Source organism: Arabidopsis thaliana, chromosome 5 (assembly GCF_000001735.4).
Source record: "Arabidopsis thaliana chromosome 5, partial sequence".
NCBI classification, from domain to species: Eukaryota; Viridiplantae; Streptophyta; class Magnoliopsida; order Brassicales; family Brassicaceae; genus Arabidopsis; species Arabidopsis thaliana.
The window spans coordinates 26,567,364-26,583,778 of record NC_003076.8 but is presented as its reverse complement, the minus strand read 5'-3'; the positions used below and the strand labels follow the sequence as shown (position 1 = coordinate 26,583,778).

The window sequence follows — 16,415 nt, the reverse complement described above, 5'->3', positions numbered from 1 at the left end:
TTGAGAGACAAATCAAAACTCTCTCTATTTCACCCTTTTTCATCTTCTTCTTTTAGAGACAAATCAAAACTCTCTCTTTATACATAAACTCTGTGGATTCCGATCGATGATGATGATCCAAGTAGAAGCCGACGACGATGATCCAAGTAGAAGCCGATGATGATGATCTCTGTAACATCCGTAAGATTTAAGACTGATCGGAGCCGAAAAGCATATCATCGTTTCATTGATTGAATGATAATCTCCATCAATCCACCGTCGTCTACAGTAAAAAACAAGATCGATTTCAGTTCACCGGATAATGATCTAGCCACCGAGATGCTTTCACCGGAGACAACGAGGAAATAAGAGGATGGCGAAGGAAAACACCAAGACGCTCTCGTTTGTGGTTTCAAGTTTCAGAACAAGCACGAGTCGCCGCCTGAGGATATCACAGACTTCTAGGTATATTACTTTACTACCCTTTTTCTTTTTAATAAAGATAATGATTTTGATTTTTAAAAAAGGAACAAAAAGATTTTATGTTTTCCACTTCTTATTTTTCTGATTTAAAACTAATCACAAAGATTTCACAAATATATTTTTAAGTAAATTGTTTTGATTTTTGTTTTTAATAGAGTTTTTAGTGTTAAATTTTCAATATGTGTAAACTATTGGATACATCATCCCGTCCATAATATGAGGTCTTTCAGAGGTGTTTTAGGTTTAATATGTTTTACACATATAAATTTTTAACACTTAATTTTTTTATTTGTATTTTATATCAATATTTAAACTTTATTTTTGATTTTTAAGTAACAATTTAGATAAAATATTTTATTTTTAAAAAATATACATAATACTTTTGATTATCACAAGGTTTTCACAAATATATTTTTAAGTAAATTGTTTTGATTTTTGTTTTTAATAGATTTTTTAGTGTTAAATTTTCAATATGTGTAAACTATTAGATACATCATCCCGTCCATAATATGAGGTCCTTCAGAGGTGTTTTAGGTTTAATATATTTTACACATATAAATTTTTAACACTTAATTTTTTATTTGTATTTTATACCACTATTTAAACTTTGTTTTTGATTTTTAAGTAATAATTTATATAAAATATTTTATTTTTAAATATACATAATACTTTTGATTATCACAAGATTTTCACAATTTGTTTAAAAAGTAAATTGTTTTCACAATATGTTTTACACATATAAACTTTTACTTGTGTTTTTATTTAAAAATATTTTTAAATTAATATTTTTATACTACTATTATAAGGTTTAAGATTTTTAAAGTATTATTTTACATAACAGAAAATGTTTTATTTTCTAATATATACATAATATTTTGGTTTTTAAGTGTTAAATTTTAAATATGTGTAAACTAATTGGATACAACATCCCATCCCGTTCATAGCATGAGGTCCTTAAGAGGTGTTTTATGTTCAATATGTTTAACACTTTCTTAAAAAGGTTTCTTTATTGATTAATGAGAATAGTGATCCTCATGGAGGACTTTTTTTTTTTTTTGTCAAATCATCATGGAGGATGTTTACAATATGTTTTACACATATATAATTTTTTAACACTTTTGATTTTATATTTTAATATAATTTTAAAAATTTGTATTTATACCACTAATTTTAAATTTTTCAATTTTTAAGTATTATTTTATATTTTAAAATATATATAATATTTTTGTTTCAAAATGTTAATATTTATATATGTGTAACTTGTTGGACATAACATCCCGTCCATAATATGAAATCTTTAAAAGATGTTTTAGGTTCAATATGTTTTACATATATATAATATATTTTTAAATATTTTTAAAATAAAAAACATTGTAAAGTGAGTTTGAGTTAATTTTTTTATGTAGTTTTGAGTTAATTTTATTTAATAAATTAGGGGGTCTCCCGACCAAAAAATAATAATTGTAAGGTGAGTTTTGAGAGTAACAATAATATTCGGGTATATTTCGTTGGTAAGAGTTCTATATTAGCACTTTTAAAAAGCTTTGTATATGATATAGAAAACAATGGGCCTAAGCCCATATAAAATAGGTGTCGGCGAGTGACGTATGGCTCTCTTGAATAATCCCCACATTTACACCTCCACGTGTACGAAATAATAAAAATGAATAAAACTGAATTAAAACAATTATCCTACGCTGTACCAACTTACAAAGTCGTATTAACAACACAGTGACTAATTCTCAATCTTCAAAAGGACAGTTTATAATCATTTTCTTTTGTCAACAGGCTACGATATATAAAGGTAGAGAGAATTAATAGAGGATCGTCGACAAAACAAAAAAAATAGTACACATCACAAAAATGATGATCAAAGATGTTCAAAACACAAACAGAGTGGAGATGAGTGCAAATGACGTACCTTTTCAATCACCAGGAGATTACGTTAGATTCATAAGCCCTGACGTCTACAGATCCAACAGACAGAAATATCTCAGAAGCTACACGTTCAAGGGCTACGACGATGAAGAAATCTTGTCGGCCAAGAAACAGAGGAAGTGGTTCAAGAACAAAAAGGTCATGAAGATGAAGATGAAGAAGACGAGTGAGTCATTTGGAAACTCGCTCAAGTCTTGTCTCAGGCTCTTGTTCTCTTGCTTCCATGTCTAATTCTCATCTTTGTTCGATAACTTTTTTTTTTTTTTTTTTAATCGTAATTTCAATCTATCTTCACTTTGCCTTTGGAATAATTTCGAACTCCTTGTATAAGTTAAACCATATACTGAATTCGAATACGTTCATATTTTGGATTCGATCAAATGAGTATTTCTCGTCTTTTGTTTTTGCATAGACTTCGATAATTGACCGACGGAATGTAGCTGTTCTGCTTCTTAAGCGTTAAATTTTAAAAATCTTGTTTATGAGTCCAACGAGAAAGTTATGAATATATAAAGTTTAGTTAATTATGTGAGCCGGCACAGTCGAGTTCTTAGAAACTTTCTTCAAAAACAATTCTTTATATTGTTGTAATTCTGTATTTTATTTTTGAGAGATTTGACTCATGTTTATTTTCTATATACATACATTGCCATCGAATATTACGACAAAAGGAGAATAACATATTATAAGGATACAATCAATTTTTACTAAGATTATAAAATATGAGTAGAAAGGATAGAAAGATACGTGTACTGACTAAGTTGGTCCATCGCGATCAATGAGTAGATAAATCGTACTGACAGTGATTCTTATGTTATTACGATTTTAAATCACTAGGATCCTGGATTTTCCACATTTGAATTTAAATTGTGACGATGAAAAATATTAATGTAAGTTTTTTGGGATAATAGTTTTCTTGTTAAAAATGAAATGAACATTGCGTAGGACGTTTAGGCTTTTTCTGTACAGAAATGACTAATGAGGCTTGAATTGTGACGATGGATTCTAAAGACCCAAAAGGCCCCAGCACCAAAGGCCCAAGAACCAGAGGCTCTGCTGATGTCAAAACCCCCTCATTTTGTATTTCCTCTGGATATAAATCCACAAAAGTAAATGACATCAATCCGACAAAGTTTAAAAACAATCGCATTTCTTGAATATGGCTAAGATAACATATCTCGGATATCGTGAATATATGTCCGACGTTATTCACAATTCGAGGTGATTAGTGATAAGCTCCAAAAACAAGGTACGTATATGTTAGTTTACCATTACCAATACTCTCTTTGTTAAACTCTTACCATTACTCATCAAACTTAAAACACTCGCAAAATATTCATATACATGCAGATGCAGGCCCAGTTCCAAATAATAATAAAAATCAAAGATTTCAAAACCAAAATCGGATCGGATACGTAACGTTATAGTATACTACTTTTTTTCTATAACGACTAGTTGAAGCGTATGACGACAATATAGAGAAGACCTGGATTGTCCCACACCTTTTTTTATGCATTGATCTTCGGAGAAACACTAAAGAAAATAAAAAAACTTTATGTTTACACATTTACAATTTTATAATGGGTTCGTGTGTGGATTCTTTGACAAACGAAAGTCCACTTCTCACACAAAAACAAATTCTCCGGACATCGCATTTGTCAATTTTTCTCTCCAAAAAAAAAACACATTAGACAAGTCAGAAGAACCCAAAAGATACCATCTTTCCAAAAATTTGATGTTTCCTTTTTAACCCTTTTTTACTTTCATTTCTTTTGAGGTCAGTTTTTTTTCTGTCGTCTTCCACCTTCTTTATCTCTGTTGAGCGAGTTACATTTGGAATTTTATCACTTTCTTTCTTTTGATGGTGTGTTGGATGCATTCGACCATGTCCTTGGTTTCGGGTGGATTTTATTTAATGTTATTATAGCGGTGATTTTTGGCTTTTCAGAAACCGGAGAATATGTGTTCACGGGTTTATTGCAGACTATGTGTTCGTTGAAATGTCTCACTGTAGACGGTAGTACCATCTCCTATGTCCTGGCTTCTGCTGCTGCTGTTGATGCGTCTCTTTACCATTGGTAATCTTTTTTATCTACTCAACCAAATTTGACTCGAAAAGAATTTATGATTCAGTTGAAGTTTTGTATACTTTGAATAGAACTAAAAGTCTAAAAGTATGAATAGGATTACATTAACATTAAGTAAGTAAGAATGTAGTTTCATGCCAATGGGGCCATGTGATTTAAGAACTGTGGAGGAGTTAGAGGGACGGTCAACAACTCTGACTTGCTTCCCAACAAGTAAACTTATCAAATCAATTCCTTTTTTTTCTACTTTGTGAATCCATTTTATATTCTTTTTTCCTTAGTATCTTTAGTTGTTAAAACTTATGAATATTGAATAGACCATCAGCTAATCTATGAAAGCAGGGTATTATTATTATAATATACATTAACATAATCTATAGTTTTAAGAATAATAAATGTTTTATCTAGTTTGATGAAGATAAGCACCACAGTAACTTTTATTTCCAAGGCAAATACACTTTTGTCACTTTGTCTATTTTGATTTTGACCATGTATGTAGATTTCTAGCTCTCTCCTTTTTTTGGCCGATTTGGTTGAGAATTTGACGACGACTCGTGGGGTCGTGTACACATTGGTGACTGGTCTTTTGACACGAGTCGCCTCTCTTCTTCTCCCTACCCATTTCCATGAAAACATGAGCCATAGCTAACTTTTCTTCTTCAATTGAAACCCACCACGCTTCTTTTGTTCATTTTTAATATTTAAAGCTTCCTCCTTTATTGCTAAAAGATTGAAGATTCGCAAGTTTTTATAGTTTCCGTTGGCCTTTTCAGGTGAAGAAGATTCACTTGCCTTTTCTTCTAAAGTCCCCAACTTTTCAGTCTATCTCCCATTGAAGCTCAAGCTTTTTATGGGTTTCTAGCAGAAGCTCTGCTTTGGATAGTGACATAATTGTCGCTACAGTCTCTTGAAACATTTGCTGTAACTCTTTAGCTAAGGAGAAAAAGTCAGCTCCTTTGTGGTCATTCTGAGACAAATGGGATTTGGAGTAGGTGGTGGAGGTGGTAGAATGTTGGATTTGAGGATTGTCCAAAATCACAAGCGTTCAAAGAGGTAAAATGTCCACTTCTTAACAACTACTTCTTAACTTGTAGAAATGTGTCTCTCTTTTCTGTTAATGGATTCCCTTGCTGCCATGGGTTTGGTAGAAACTGGAATTTTGAGAGTTATGGTTGCAAAGTTATTCAGATCTTCTGTTGTTACAGTTTTTTGTGGTCCTGAACAAGATAATGAGTCTGTTATAACTTTTAAATATTGCTAGTGTAGTGGGTGAAGAACTAACGATTTAAAATTTTGTCTGATACACATTGGATTTAAGAGTGATTCTTTCTTTGCAAATGCTCTCTCTGAACAGTGCCAGCTTTCCAGAAAAGAAAAGAGTTGAAGGAGATAAAACCTCAAATAGTTCTCATGAAGCCTCTCAACGAATGAAGCTGGTGAGTACTATCATCTCTTTTTGCTTTTTTACTTGTTAAAGTTGAGATAAAGTGTATTGGTATTTGTTAAAGAACAGCCTAAGACGCTGAGACATGATTCTCTTGCCTTCTTGGATTTATCTTTCTGTTTTTTTTACTAATTAGTATCTTTTTTTCCCCCAAGCTGCTTTTTTCATTTGCATCTTTTTGGTGAAAAGCCTTTTACACATATGTTTCGCTATACATCTTTGTATGCTTCTTATTTGTCTTACATTTTTTTAAAAGAATTTCCTTTCTGGTATCACATTATTAGAAACTAATCTCTCTTATAAATGAAATGAAGTGAGTCCAAAGCTGTTTCTATTTTCTTACTAAACCTCTTGTGAGACAGATTATTTGTTTACGGATTTTTTCTGACTTGGTTTAGGACATGGGACGTTCAAATGAATCAAAGCATAATCAATATCATTCAAACACGGAGACTTCATTGAAGCAAGAGGTATGTGTACTGTTCGTTGGTTAGGCTCAATAATCTGACTTGTTTGGTTGGTTAGGCTCAATAATCTTGTCCTGTGATTGGAATCACAGATTACTCACCTCGAGACAAGATTACAAGATCAGTTTAAGGTTCGTTGTGCATTAGAGAAAGCCTTAGGTTATCGAACAGCATCTTCTTACGTACTGACTGAAACAAACGACATTGCCATGCCTAAGGTCAGTTACTTACATTTCCCAAAACTGAGTTGTTTAGAAATGAGCTTTGTGCATTATAAGGAATTGCCATCTTGGTTTTGATTTCATCTTCAGCCAGCTACTGATTTAATCAAAGACGTTGCGGTGCTCGAAATGGAAGTTATACATTTGGAACAGTATCTTCTTTCATTATACAGAAAAGCCTTTGAGCAGCAAATCTCTTCTGTATCTCCAAATTTAGAGAACAAGAAGCCAAAATCTCCTCCTGTTACAACCCCTAGAAGGCGTCTAGACTTTTCTGAAGATGATGATACCCCCTCGAAAACAGATCAACACACAGTTCCTCTGCTTGATGATAATCAAAATCAATCAAAGAAAACAGAGATTGCTGCGGTTGACCGAGACCAGATGGACCCCAGTTTTCGCCGTAGTCACTCTCAACGTTCGGCATTTGGGAGTAGAAAAGCTTCTCCCGAAGATTCTTGGGGTAAAGCCAGCCGCTCTTGTCACTCACAGCCACTGTATGTGCAGAATGGAGATAACCTAATCAGTCTAGCTGAACATCTTGGCACCCGAATCTCGGATCATGTTCCAGAAACACCCAACAAGTTATCTGAAGGAATGGTCAAGTGCATGTCAGAAATATACTGCAAGCTTGCAGAGCCACCTTCTGTGCTACATCGTGGGCTTTCATCTCCAAACTCGTCTTTATCATCAAGTGCATTTTCGCCCTCTGACCAATACGATACATCGAGCCCTGGATTCGGAAACAGCTCCTCTTTTGATGTTCGGCTAGATAACTCTTTCCATGTAGAAGGAGAAAAGGACTTCAGTGGACCTTACAGCAGCATTGTTGAAGTGCTTTGCATTTACAGAGACGCCAAAAAGGCCAGTGAGGTGGAAGATCTTCTGCAAAACTTCAAGTGAGTCGCCTTGAGACTAAAGCTCGTCCTTTTAGACATTTGAGTTGTTACATATGAGGGTGGAATTTGATAGGAAGTGAATTGGGATATAATGATGCATAATCTTGAAATTTAAAACTCTTGCAGGTCACTTATTAGTAGATTGGAGGAAGTCGATCCAAGGAAGTTGAAACATGAAGAGAAGCTAGCGTTTTGGATAAATGTGCACAATGCACTTGTGATGCATGTAAAACCTCTTTCTTTCAAGAACTTATCTCAGTTTTTCTATACGCCTACATTTTGGTTTCTTATCAAAATTTCTTTGAATATATTTTAGGCGTTTTTAGCTTATGGGATTCCACAGAACAATGTGAAGAGAGTCTTACTTCTACTCAAGGTAACAAACATATCTTGCAAGGAGAATGATTACAGTTGAACCATCATTTCTAGATTCTGAAATTATCGTTCTTTCACATTTTTTCAGGCTGCATATAACATTGGTGGACACACAATTAGCGCCGAAGCGATACAAAGTTCGATTCTTGGGTGCAAAATGTCTCATCCTGGACAGGTACACAAGATAAATCATAAAACTTCGAAACACTTGTCTTCAAAGAACAAAAGCATGATAATAATGATTCGTTCTTTTCATTTTTCTTAGTGGCTTAGACTACTATTTGCTTCGAGGAAATTCAAAGCAGGGGATGAAAGATTAGCTTATGCAATCGATCATCCTGAGCCTCTCCTGCATTTTGCACTTACTTCAGGCAGCCACTCCGATCCCGCGGTACTTACCATTGATCTGTGAAACACTTCAAAAAATCCTTTAATGCTATTAAAACTCAAGTCTCTGCGTCTTTGTTTCAACCAGGTTCGTGTATATACACCGAAAAGAATCCAGCAAGAGCTTGAAACGTCGAAAGAAGAGTACATAAGAATGAACTTAAGCATACGCAAGCAGAGAATCCTATTGCCAAAGCTTGTGGAGACGTTTGCAAAAGACTCCGGTTTATGTCCGGCGGGTTTGACAGAGATGGTTAACCGGAGTATACCGGAGTCTTCAAGGAAATGTGTAAAGAGATGTCAATCTAGTACTAGTAAACCACGAAAGACAATTGATTGGATCCCTCACAGCTTTACATTTAGATATCTTATTCTTAGAGAAGCTGCCAAATGAAATTATTCCAAGATTCATAATATATAGAAGAGAGTGTGTGTATATATATAAGATATCGCTGTCTATGTCCCCACTTTCTGATTATTATAATGTTGTTTCTGTCTCTCTGATATGGAAGAGAAGAGAGATCATTGGATCTTGTCTGCTCACAGTTACTTGGCATTAATTCACAGCTTAACATCAATCAGATCATAGCATAATAATATTCGATTTTTAGATAAACCAAACGATTAGCAAAAAAACCATATAATTCTCTCTTTATTTAAAGCTTTTGATGATGAATCCCAATTTGCTAGTAAGGCTTTTGGCCAATTACATTTCCAGGAGGATTGTAAAAACAAATGGTCAACACCGTTGACTCTTTCGTACACGTGGCTTGAGCACACCCGAGCTCTTTAGAGTTTCTCCAGACGACTTGTTTATAAACCCCGCACGTGTGGTTCGCAGCACACGTGTCTGACTTATAATTGTAGAAAGGTTTCTCCTTCACCCAAGTCTCCACAGCAAGAGACGGTGTCACGGCTACTAAGCCCTTAGCCCAAAGCTGGTTCGCGCCGTATTTTCCAGGGTTTAGACTCGCGAACTCACACTTCTTTTGGTTCCTCTGGTAACGAGCCAACCGACTCGCAGCAGCTTCCAACGTCTGGCTCCAAACTAGTGGTGGAACACCAACCATGGCTCTGGCCTTGTTGTGCGCATCGGTGAAAGCTTTAGCTGCTGCAGAGATTGTTGGAGGAGGTGGAGGAGAAGTGGAAACGATTTGTTTGGGTTTCAGTTTCGCCGCCGGTGAGATGGCTTTGACGGAGATGACAAGAAGTGCCACGAAGATGATGTGATGGGTTAAAGCCATTCTTGGTTTATTCGCAACCTGAAAAAGATCAGTGTTTGGTTTATATAGTCATTAAAGATGTATAAAAAAACTATATGTTAAAAGTGAGATAATTAGAGATGTATAATAGAGAAAGATATGGGATTGGTGGAAGGAGACAAAATAAGAGGAAGAGAGGATCATGGCACGTGAATGTTGATTGATCCATTCTCAAGTTGTCTGTGTTGCATGTGACAGACAGATACCCAACGTTATTTAATTCCAATTTCTGTTGTTGCTTTCAGGCCCATTAATGCTTATAGGGCCAATGGGTCCAGCCCTCTTTACCTCATATTCATTTTTTGCCAAACTATACACATGTTAATAATTGTTGTTGTTCGACATCATAATCGAAGAATATCCAATCATGTATATTTGCTTTCTTTTGTATTATTGGATTTTTATATGGTGCAAATTCAACCCACAAAAAGAAAATTTAAATGGATTTTCAGTATTAGTGGCAACAGAGAATTTGAAATGTTGTTGTCTTTATAGTTTTCTACTCGGTTGTTTTTGTTGTCACGTTGTATTTTTGTGCTATTGTTGTATTAGTAGTCCCGAATGCATAGAGATAATGAGAAACCGATGTGATAAATATGCAGAAGAGAAGTAAGAATGGACCACAACTTCATCAAGCATATCTGATCATTAATAATCCTTATCTTGTTTCTTAAATAAAAATTGTTCCGCCATATTTGGCATTTTGCAAAACAGCCTTATCATTCGAAATTATTTCACTTTGCTGGATTGGATTGGATCGGAAACTATGTTAAACACAAACGGTATGAAATTTTAGAGATTAGAAAATTTAACAAGATGGATAATATTACACATGAAATGATTTATATAGCTACGAAATTGCAATGTTATTAAGATTGGAATCACATCAATGGAATATCTTCATCCTCGTGCCCATTTCTCAATTACTGAGCAATAAAAAAAAACATCTACTGGATAATTTGTTCTCCATAAAAAAAAAGTCAAACATTTCTAATTACAATTTATACGTCGGTCCATTTTTCTCAAAATGACTAAATTGACCCTACTCGGCGATCGTGCTCAAATTAGCCGTGAATCGCCTCTTCCCTTTACCGCAACCTCTTCCGCCACCACCGTTTGTCTTAACTCCGGCAATGTTTTTCTTTTGGTAAGTTTTTTCCGATGTCGTTACATCGTCGTCGCCGGAAACCCAACCGACGCCACCGCTCTTGGTCAACGCCGAACTAGCTTTCACGGCCAAGGCCGCCATTTCCTCCGCCCTTAACGGATGGTTGAGCCACGTCAGAGGTAAGACAAAATAGAGCTGCCCTGATCGGAGCTCTTCGTTGCCGGCGACAGCTGAAACTGCGTCGTCGAAGTCCATTTCGTCTGAGTTACAGACGAAACTCGTAGGGTTCTTTTGCAAAATCTGCCAAACTTTGACCGGAGATGAGAACTCCTGTAAAGTACCGTCGAGTAATATCAGCTTCGCTGAATCACTCCTCAAAGATTCACGTGAAGCGCACGCTCCCATTTTTAGTTTAAGTGTCTTTGAAAACGTTTAACTCTCTGACTTGACTCGTGAGTTTAAATTTATTCTTAAGAGTTGTGATTGTGAATTGAAAGAGACGACCTTGTGACGAGTTTATATATACTAAAGGAAGAAGAAGAAGACAGCATCAAGAATCTAAGTCCACGTAGGAAGTGTCGTGTAGTGATAACAAGTAAACATGACAGCGCATGGTGGGTTATAGTTTCTGCCGAAACGGACCCTTACGTGAAGGGTAGTTCGGGAAATAAGGAGAGAGAACGTGGCGAATAATGAGAGAGGAAGGAGCATAGGTGGTGACTTGTGAGGGAGGAAGATGCCACGTGGCAGACAGAGGCAGGACCGGCAAGCAGACAAGATTGAGTTGGCCGGAGGTTTAGCGTCACCGGTGGGTTAGATCTCACGTGAAGACTATTGGGGCTGGTCAGGCTGGCATGTGTGATTGGGTCCCTTTAGATTCTTTTTGGACCCTTTTGGTAGATACAAGAGTCACCTACCTTCATTTTTTATTGTTACTTTTTTTATTTTGCATGAATGTGGCATTTATTAGGAAGACCTTTAAAATTATAGTGTCTATTTTTATGGTGGATTTGGACGGTATGCAAAAGCTGTATAGAATTTGATTTTTGTATTGTGTTTACGATATTATATTGCATGGTTTAATGATTTCAGTCATATCGATTCGTTGAAGAGTTTCGTCTTTCTTTTTGTGTTAAAGGTGACTGATCACTTTTAAAATATCATTTGCTATGTTTGCTATGTTAATGATTAAGTAAAATATCTATTTAAGTGGTCGACAAGTAAATATCTAATCCCCCTACCCCTCTATACTTCTGAATATAGAGAATTATTCACACACACACAAAAATATCTTTCTTTTTTTTCCTATGTTTTTGTGGGACTGAAATCACCCACGTCTCCACCGATGTCTAATTTTACGATGGGATTTTTTAAATATTTTACTTGATTTTGTCTGATATATCTTTTGTTTTTACATACGTAAAAACTTGTCCCAAGTTCCTATAACCATTTTGTTTGAATATTTAAATAATGGTTCGTCAGGTCACTCAGGTCTAGTGGATATTAATCTGCCACGGTAATGACAAAAACATATATAAGGCCAACAATAGTTATTCCATGAGGTGAAATTAGACAATAATACAATTTTGCTTACGATATACTTCCATTTCGAGCACGAGGCACATTCTTGTTCCTATTTGATAATACTCTTATGGTAATTTTTTGAAGTTCTTTGTTACTGTCTTTAATATCTATAAATTAATTTGCTATAAAACAATAGTGATTTTAGATTTCGAACATGTGATTAGGTAGTACTAACACACGCTCATACAATCTACTGCTACAAGATCTGAAAATTTTGGCCGAGTGAATGTAAGATTTGTACTATGCATTGCGATGAATCCGATCTATCTGAAATATAAAATAGAATTATGTCCCTAGGAAGATAAACTAATCTGACTAATTAGACTAATACGAGTGGTTTAATGGTTTGATACTTAAGAGAGAATCTGTCTGCGATCTGCAGTTGTTATGTGCTGTGTCCCACGCCAACGTAATTGTCTGTGTTCTTTCATGTTTCGAGATGTAAGACCAAACCCAGACCATTATATATTTTAATTTATAGGTTAAACAAAAACACTGTTGTTTATATAATATTCACACCCCATGCACATTAAAATACAGCGTAATCAGTGGCGGATTAAGACTAAATTATTTTCAAAAATTAAAACATTATTTCCACTTGCTACTCGCCACCCGATGCATCTAACTAATTTCTTATAAAATACTATATCACAGGAGTACCATGCAATCCAGTCATGTATATTTTTGTTGTTACTGTCAAATGGAGGTTTATCTATTTATAAAAAGATGAAGAAAAAAGGAACTTATACAAGAAAGCCCATCATATTGGGGACTGATAACATGTTTTAAGGCCCAAACATTGGATAATATAGTGTAGGAAAAATACACAAAGGGTTGGGTTGAAGGGAGACAAAAACAAACAAACAACGGCTAGTTCTTTCTATTATTACCATTTGAGATCATAAGTTTTGAACAGTTCTTAGTCTTTTTTAACCGACAATTAGAGGTTCTTAAGGATGTGCATTTCCTATTTTTCTTTGACTTGGTTCGAAGTGGACTAAATTTGGTGATAAATAACTGTACCAATCTATATATACAACAAATTCGATTTGGTTATAGTTCTGATAAATGCTAACTTAGCCTAGTTTATTGAGTTTAAACAAGTAGTACGATATATAAACTCATCTTCACCTTTACAAAGAGACTCACCTCAACTGCTTAACATGTGCTTCACAACTTTCCAATAGACTCTTAAGTCTTAACCAAACCAGATTTAGTCGATAACAAACAATTTTTATGCTTTTCTCATCATAGACCGTAAGGTTAAAATCGGTACTGTTTTTACGATGAAGGACATGGATATACAGAAAATTCAAGATCTTAGGCATGTGCATTTTATATAAGAGAGATAAACGAAGAAAGCATCAAAAGATGTTATCATTATCATCAAACACAATCAACGGAAAATATAATAACATGATCACTCAAGTTGACCATACCACACCCCTTGGATCTTCACATCCTTTGGTACCTTAGCACCCAAGTCAGTATCCGACGGCTGAAGACTCTCGAACACTCCGATCACCTCTCCTGTCTCCGGCTTGCTCTTTGTCACTTTCAGAGTGATCTCTCCCACTGAAGCGGCAGTGTTCTTCACGTTCTCCTTTACAAGCTCCTCCTCGTCTCCTCTGCCTCCAGCTGGCAATGCCACGGCGTTGTCATATCCTGTGGATCCACCACGGCCCTTTGGGTCCAAGAAGGAAGAGCCACGGTACGATGGAACCAAGAATTTTCCGGTGAAGCTGTCTGGTTTGCCTGAGGCGTCAAGCTGTTTGACTGTGAAAAGGAATGGCACACGTTCACCTCCTGGAAGTTGGACTGTGACTGCAGCATAGTCGATTCCATCTTCTTCCTTGAAATTGACGCTTCCGTCTGAAGCAACCTGCTCATTAAAGAGACGATCAATCACAAACCCTAACCCTAAGCAGAGTTTTTTCTTGCAGTCTAAGCAAAGACGCGAAATCGAACCTCGAAGGGTCCTTCGATCTCGTCAAGGGTGTAGGTAAGACGGGTCATGAGCTTTGTGTTCTGGAACTCTGGAGGAGCGTTCTTGCTTACACTGTCTGCCTTGACGGTGAAGGAAGTAGGCTCGAAGCAGAACTTCTTTCCTGCATACTTTCCGGGTTTGAACGAGAAAGTCTCAGAGCCACCGTCAATAGTAGGGCACTGGTTAGCCGTTCCAGTTCCTTTCACTTCCATGTATGTCTTGCTCTGAATCTCATCATAGGTCAATCTCTTTGGAGCTCCCTCCGCACTTGCTCCCTTTCATTACACGAGAAACAAGCAACTTTAAATCAAACTCACTGATCCAAGAAGATTGTATCTACATGAATCGAAGATTACAGAATTGGAATAGCGGTTTCTCCTTCTATTATACTATCCGAGTCTGTTATTGGTTTAGGTGTTCTCAAGTGCCAACTTCGATACATAGTAATGCAAATCATAAACATGTTATCACAAACACAACAAAATACTCTTCTTCTCTGTTACTCAATTCTCCTTTTTTTTCTTGATTAATCTATAGTTTTAAAGGAGAGTCGGAGATTAAAGAAAGTTACCGAGACGACGAGAGCAGAGGTGGCAAGAGCGAATCCGGCGATTTTGACAGCGTCGGAGCATTTACCGGTGAAGTCCTTAAAGTCAGACTGGAAGGAGCAAGTGAGGCGAGCCGAGGAAGTTTCGAGCCCAAAAGATTTGCCGACGGCTTGAGTCGATCGGAGGTGAGAACTTCCGCGAGAAGGAGCGGTGGCGATCTTCGCCGACTGGAGGAATGTAGCGGTGGATTGGAGAGAGGCTGCCATGGCCACAAAGTCTCTCTTGAGTTTTTTTTTTGGTGATCCAAAGCTGTGAGCAAAGTAAAGACTAAAGAGTAATAATCAAAAGGGCTGAGATAAGATTGGGATAAGGCAACGATTTTGATTGGTTTGTTTCGTGGGAATCGGAGTGTCTGGTTTTTTTTGTTGCCACGTGTCGAAATCTGAAGTGGAGATATGGATACTGTCTCAGTCAGGGGTGCTGACCTGTATAATAGTATAAAATAATCAAAAATTGTTATGTTGTAAAAACATTAAAGGTGGCCCATGCAGGTTTCGAACCTGCGACCTTCGCGTTATTAGCACGACGCTCTAACCAACTGAGCTAATGGGCCTTGGATGCTAACACTTAAATGTAAAATTTAATTTTCAATTAATTTTCTTTTTTAAGGCTTTCAAGTAGTAGATGCAAAGAAGGCCCGGCCCACTAGGTTTTTGTCCAATGTCCAATTGATCTTCAACAACATTTTTCTTTTATGGATGCTGTTCTAAGTATACAGATAGAAATCATATAAATTTTTTCTGATTTGGTCCTGATAAATTAAAAATCTTAATCGATCCTTTAGAGCCTGAATCAGAATGTACGTCCCTCTCAGAAATTAACTCATCATATGTAAGAATGCCAATACTAGAGGTTTTGCTTCAACTTCAGGACTAGGATGCAGGGAATTATCCAAAACCACATTGAGCACAGTCTGCTTTCCAGTATACAGTTTGAAATTACAAGTTATGGTTTCTCCTTGAAGGCCTTATGTTATATGAACTTGGCATCTTTGCTGTTATTTTTTAATATCAAGAAATAGTTATGATTTCATAAACTTATTTTTTTTGTTAGTTCAATTGGTTTATCACTTGGTCTTAGCAGATTGTGTTATATTATTAGAGTATCTGTAGATTCACTTGAAATGTAGTGTTCCCTAGAGTCAATATAATTGAATCCGAATTTAGTGACTACTAATGCAATGATATCTGTGACTGAAAATTAAGAGCAAGAGAAGGCACTCAGAATGAGTAGGAGGTATAGATTCATCAATAAGAATCAGATGACAATAAAACAATCCTCATCATGCCTTTCTTCTTCCTGCTAAGTCTAATTAAAACAAAACTAATTGAACAAAAAGGATTCCTCTCAGACAAATGCCTCGTTTGTCCCCATGATTTAATGAATGGATTTCATCGGACTCGTCATCTATTGTTCCTTCATCACTGAGAAATCCCCTTTATACACGTTCCTAAAACCTAGATATTTTAGAATGCTAAAACGAAGAAAAATAATCCTCTCAGACAAATGCCTCGTTTGTCCCCACGATTTTATGAATGGATTTCATCGGACTCGTCATCTATTGTTTCTTCATCACTGAGAATATT

The 16,415-nt window shown here is 35.9% G+C and overlaps 6 protein-coding genes, 1 long non-coding RNA gene and 4 other non-coding genes across 25 annotated transcripts; 3 read left to right on the top strand and 8 right to left on the bottom strand.

Moving 5' to 3' along the window:
* Window positions 1-22: 22 nt before the first annotated feature.
* On the top strand, window positions 23-348 carry AT5G66607 (uncharacterized protein; the record flags this gene model as incomplete). The annotated part of the gene is made up of 1 exon (NM_001126040.2): window positions 23-348. Exon 1 carries the CDS (start codon window positions 235-237, stop codon window positions 346-348), a length of 114 nt encoding a protein of 37 aa, NP_001119512.1. The 5' UTR covers window positions 23-234.
* Window positions 349-352: 4 nt separating this feature from the next.
* Window positions 353-2,656, top strand: AT5G66595 (uncharacterized protein; the record flags this gene model as incomplete). Its single annotated transcript, NM_001345774.1, has 2 exons — window positions 353-444; window positions 2,358-2,656. The coding sequence occupies 2 exons, from the start codon at window positions 353-355 to the stop codon at window positions 2,629-2,631; spliced, it is 366 nt and encodes a 121-aa protein (NP_001330791.1). The 3' UTR covers window positions 2,632-2,656.
* AT5G09635 lies at window positions 2,272-2,475 on the bottom strand. Its single transcript, NR_143226.1, has one exon. It is a non-coding gene; the product is annotated as an other RNA (long non-coding RNA).
* Window positions 2,657-4,022: 1,366 nt separating the features above from the next.
* Window positions 4,023-8,792, top strand: AT5G66600 (electron transporter, putative (Protein of unknown function, DUF547); the record flags this gene model as incomplete). Of its 15 annotated transcripts, NM_001345781.1 has the most annotated exons (12): window positions 4,023-4,177; window positions 4,349-4,478; window positions 5,261-5,540; window positions 5,842-5,923; window positions 6,330-6,401; window positions 6,491-6,616; window positions 6,710-7,518; window positions 7,645-7,744; window positions 7,835-7,894; window positions 7,982-8,068; window positions 8,159-8,284; window positions 8,369-8,674. In NM_001345781.1, exons 3-12 carry the CDS (start codon window positions 5,464-5,466, stop codon window positions 8,672-8,674), a joined length of 1,845 nt encoding a protein of 614 aa, NP_001318890.1. In that variant the 5' UTR covers window positions 4,023-4,177; window positions 4,349-4,478; window positions 5,261-5,463. The 15 variants fall into 15 exon arrangements, with proteins under 15 accessions (NP_001318890.1, NP_001330064.1, NP_001330060.1 ...); NM_001345786.1 differs by having other exon boundaries at window positions 4,023-4,478; window positions 8,369-8,787; NM_001345777.1 differs by having other exon boundaries at window positions 4,137-4,177; window positions 8,159-8,779.
* Window positions 8,793-8,819: 27 nt separating this feature from the next.
* AT5G66590 (CAP (Cysteine-rich secretory proteins, Antigen 5, and Pathogenesis-related 1 protein) superfamily protein) lies at window positions 8,820-9,815 on the bottom strand. The gene has a single exon (NM_126057.4). The coding sequence runs from the start codon at window positions 9,522-9,524 to the stop codon at window positions 8,967-8,969; it is 558 nt and encodes a 185-aa protein (NP_201460.1). The 5' UTR covers window positions 9,525-9,815; the 3' UTR covers window positions 8,820-8,966.
* Window positions 9,816-10,352: 537 nt separating this feature from the next.
* Window positions 10,353-11,514, bottom strand: AT5G66580 (uncharacterized protein). The gene has a single exon (NM_126056.4). It carries the CDS (start codon window positions 11,053-11,055, stop codon window positions 10,585-10,587), a length of 471 nt encoding a protein of 156 aa, NP_201459.1. The 5' UTR covers window positions 11,056-11,514; the 3' UTR covers window positions 10,353-10,584.
* A 1,803-nt stretch (window positions 11,515-13,317) lies between these two features.
* PSBO1 (PS II oxygen-evolving complex 1) lies at window positions 13,318-15,207 on the bottom strand. Its single transcript, NM_126055.4, has 3 exons — window positions 14,793-15,207; window positions 14,203-14,496; window positions 13,318-14,116 (listed from the first exon to the last, which is right to left on the bottom strand). The coding sequence occupies exons 1-3, from the start codon at window positions 15,033-15,035 to the stop codon at window positions 13,655-13,657; spliced, it is 999 nt and encodes a 332-aa protein (NP_201458.1). The 5' UTR covers window positions 15,036-15,207; the 3' UTR covers window positions 13,318-13,654.
* A 101-nt stretch (window positions 15,208-15,308) lies between these two features.
* AT5G66568 lies at window positions 15,309-15,382 on the bottom strand. Its single transcript has one exon. It is a non-coding gene; the product is annotated as a tRNA-Ile (tRNA).
* A 665-nt stretch (window positions 15,383-16,047) lies between these two features.
* AT5G66567 lies at window positions 16,048-16,119 on the bottom strand. Its single transcript, NR_143380.1, has one exon. It is a non-coding gene; the product is annotated as a snoRNA (small nucleolar RNA).
* A 55-nt stretch (window positions 16,120-16,174) lies between these two features.
* On the bottom strand, window positions 16,175-16,258 carry AT5G66564. Its single transcript, NR_143379.1, has one exon. It is a non-coding gene; the product is annotated as a snoRNA (small nucleolar RNA).
* Window positions 16,259-16,325: 67 nt separating this feature from the next.
* Window positions 16,326-16,409, bottom strand: AT5G66562. The gene has a single exon (NR_143378.1). It is a non-coding gene; the product is annotated as a snoRNA (small nucleolar RNA).
* Window positions 16,410-16,415: the final 6 nt, after the last annotated feature.

What these genes read in the sequence shown, in the direction of transcription:
- AT5G66590 (NM_126057.4), bottom strand. Translation starts at nt 9,524, where the DNA reads ATGGCTTTAACCCATCACATCATCTTCGTGGCACTTCTTGTCATCTCC.
- AT5G66580 (NM_126056.4), bottom strand. Translation starts at nt 11,055, where the DNA reads ATGGGAGCGTGCGCTTCACGTGAATCTTTGAGGAGTGATTCAGCGAAG.
- PSBO1 (NM_126055.4), bottom strand. Translation starts at nt 15,035, where the DNA reads ATGGCAGCCTCTCTCCAATCCACCGCTACATTCCTCCAGTCGGCGAAG. An exon ending in CCTCTGCTCTCGTCGTCTCG is followed by an intron (nt 14,497 to 14,792) that starts GTAACTTTCTTT and finishes GTGTAATGAAAG; the next exon opens with GGAGCAAGTGCGGAGGGAGC. An exon ending in AGATCGAAGGACCCTTCGAG is followed by an intron (nt 14,117 to 14,202) that starts GTTCGATTTCGC and finishes TTTAATGAGCAG; the next exon opens with GTTGCTTCAGACGGAAGCGT.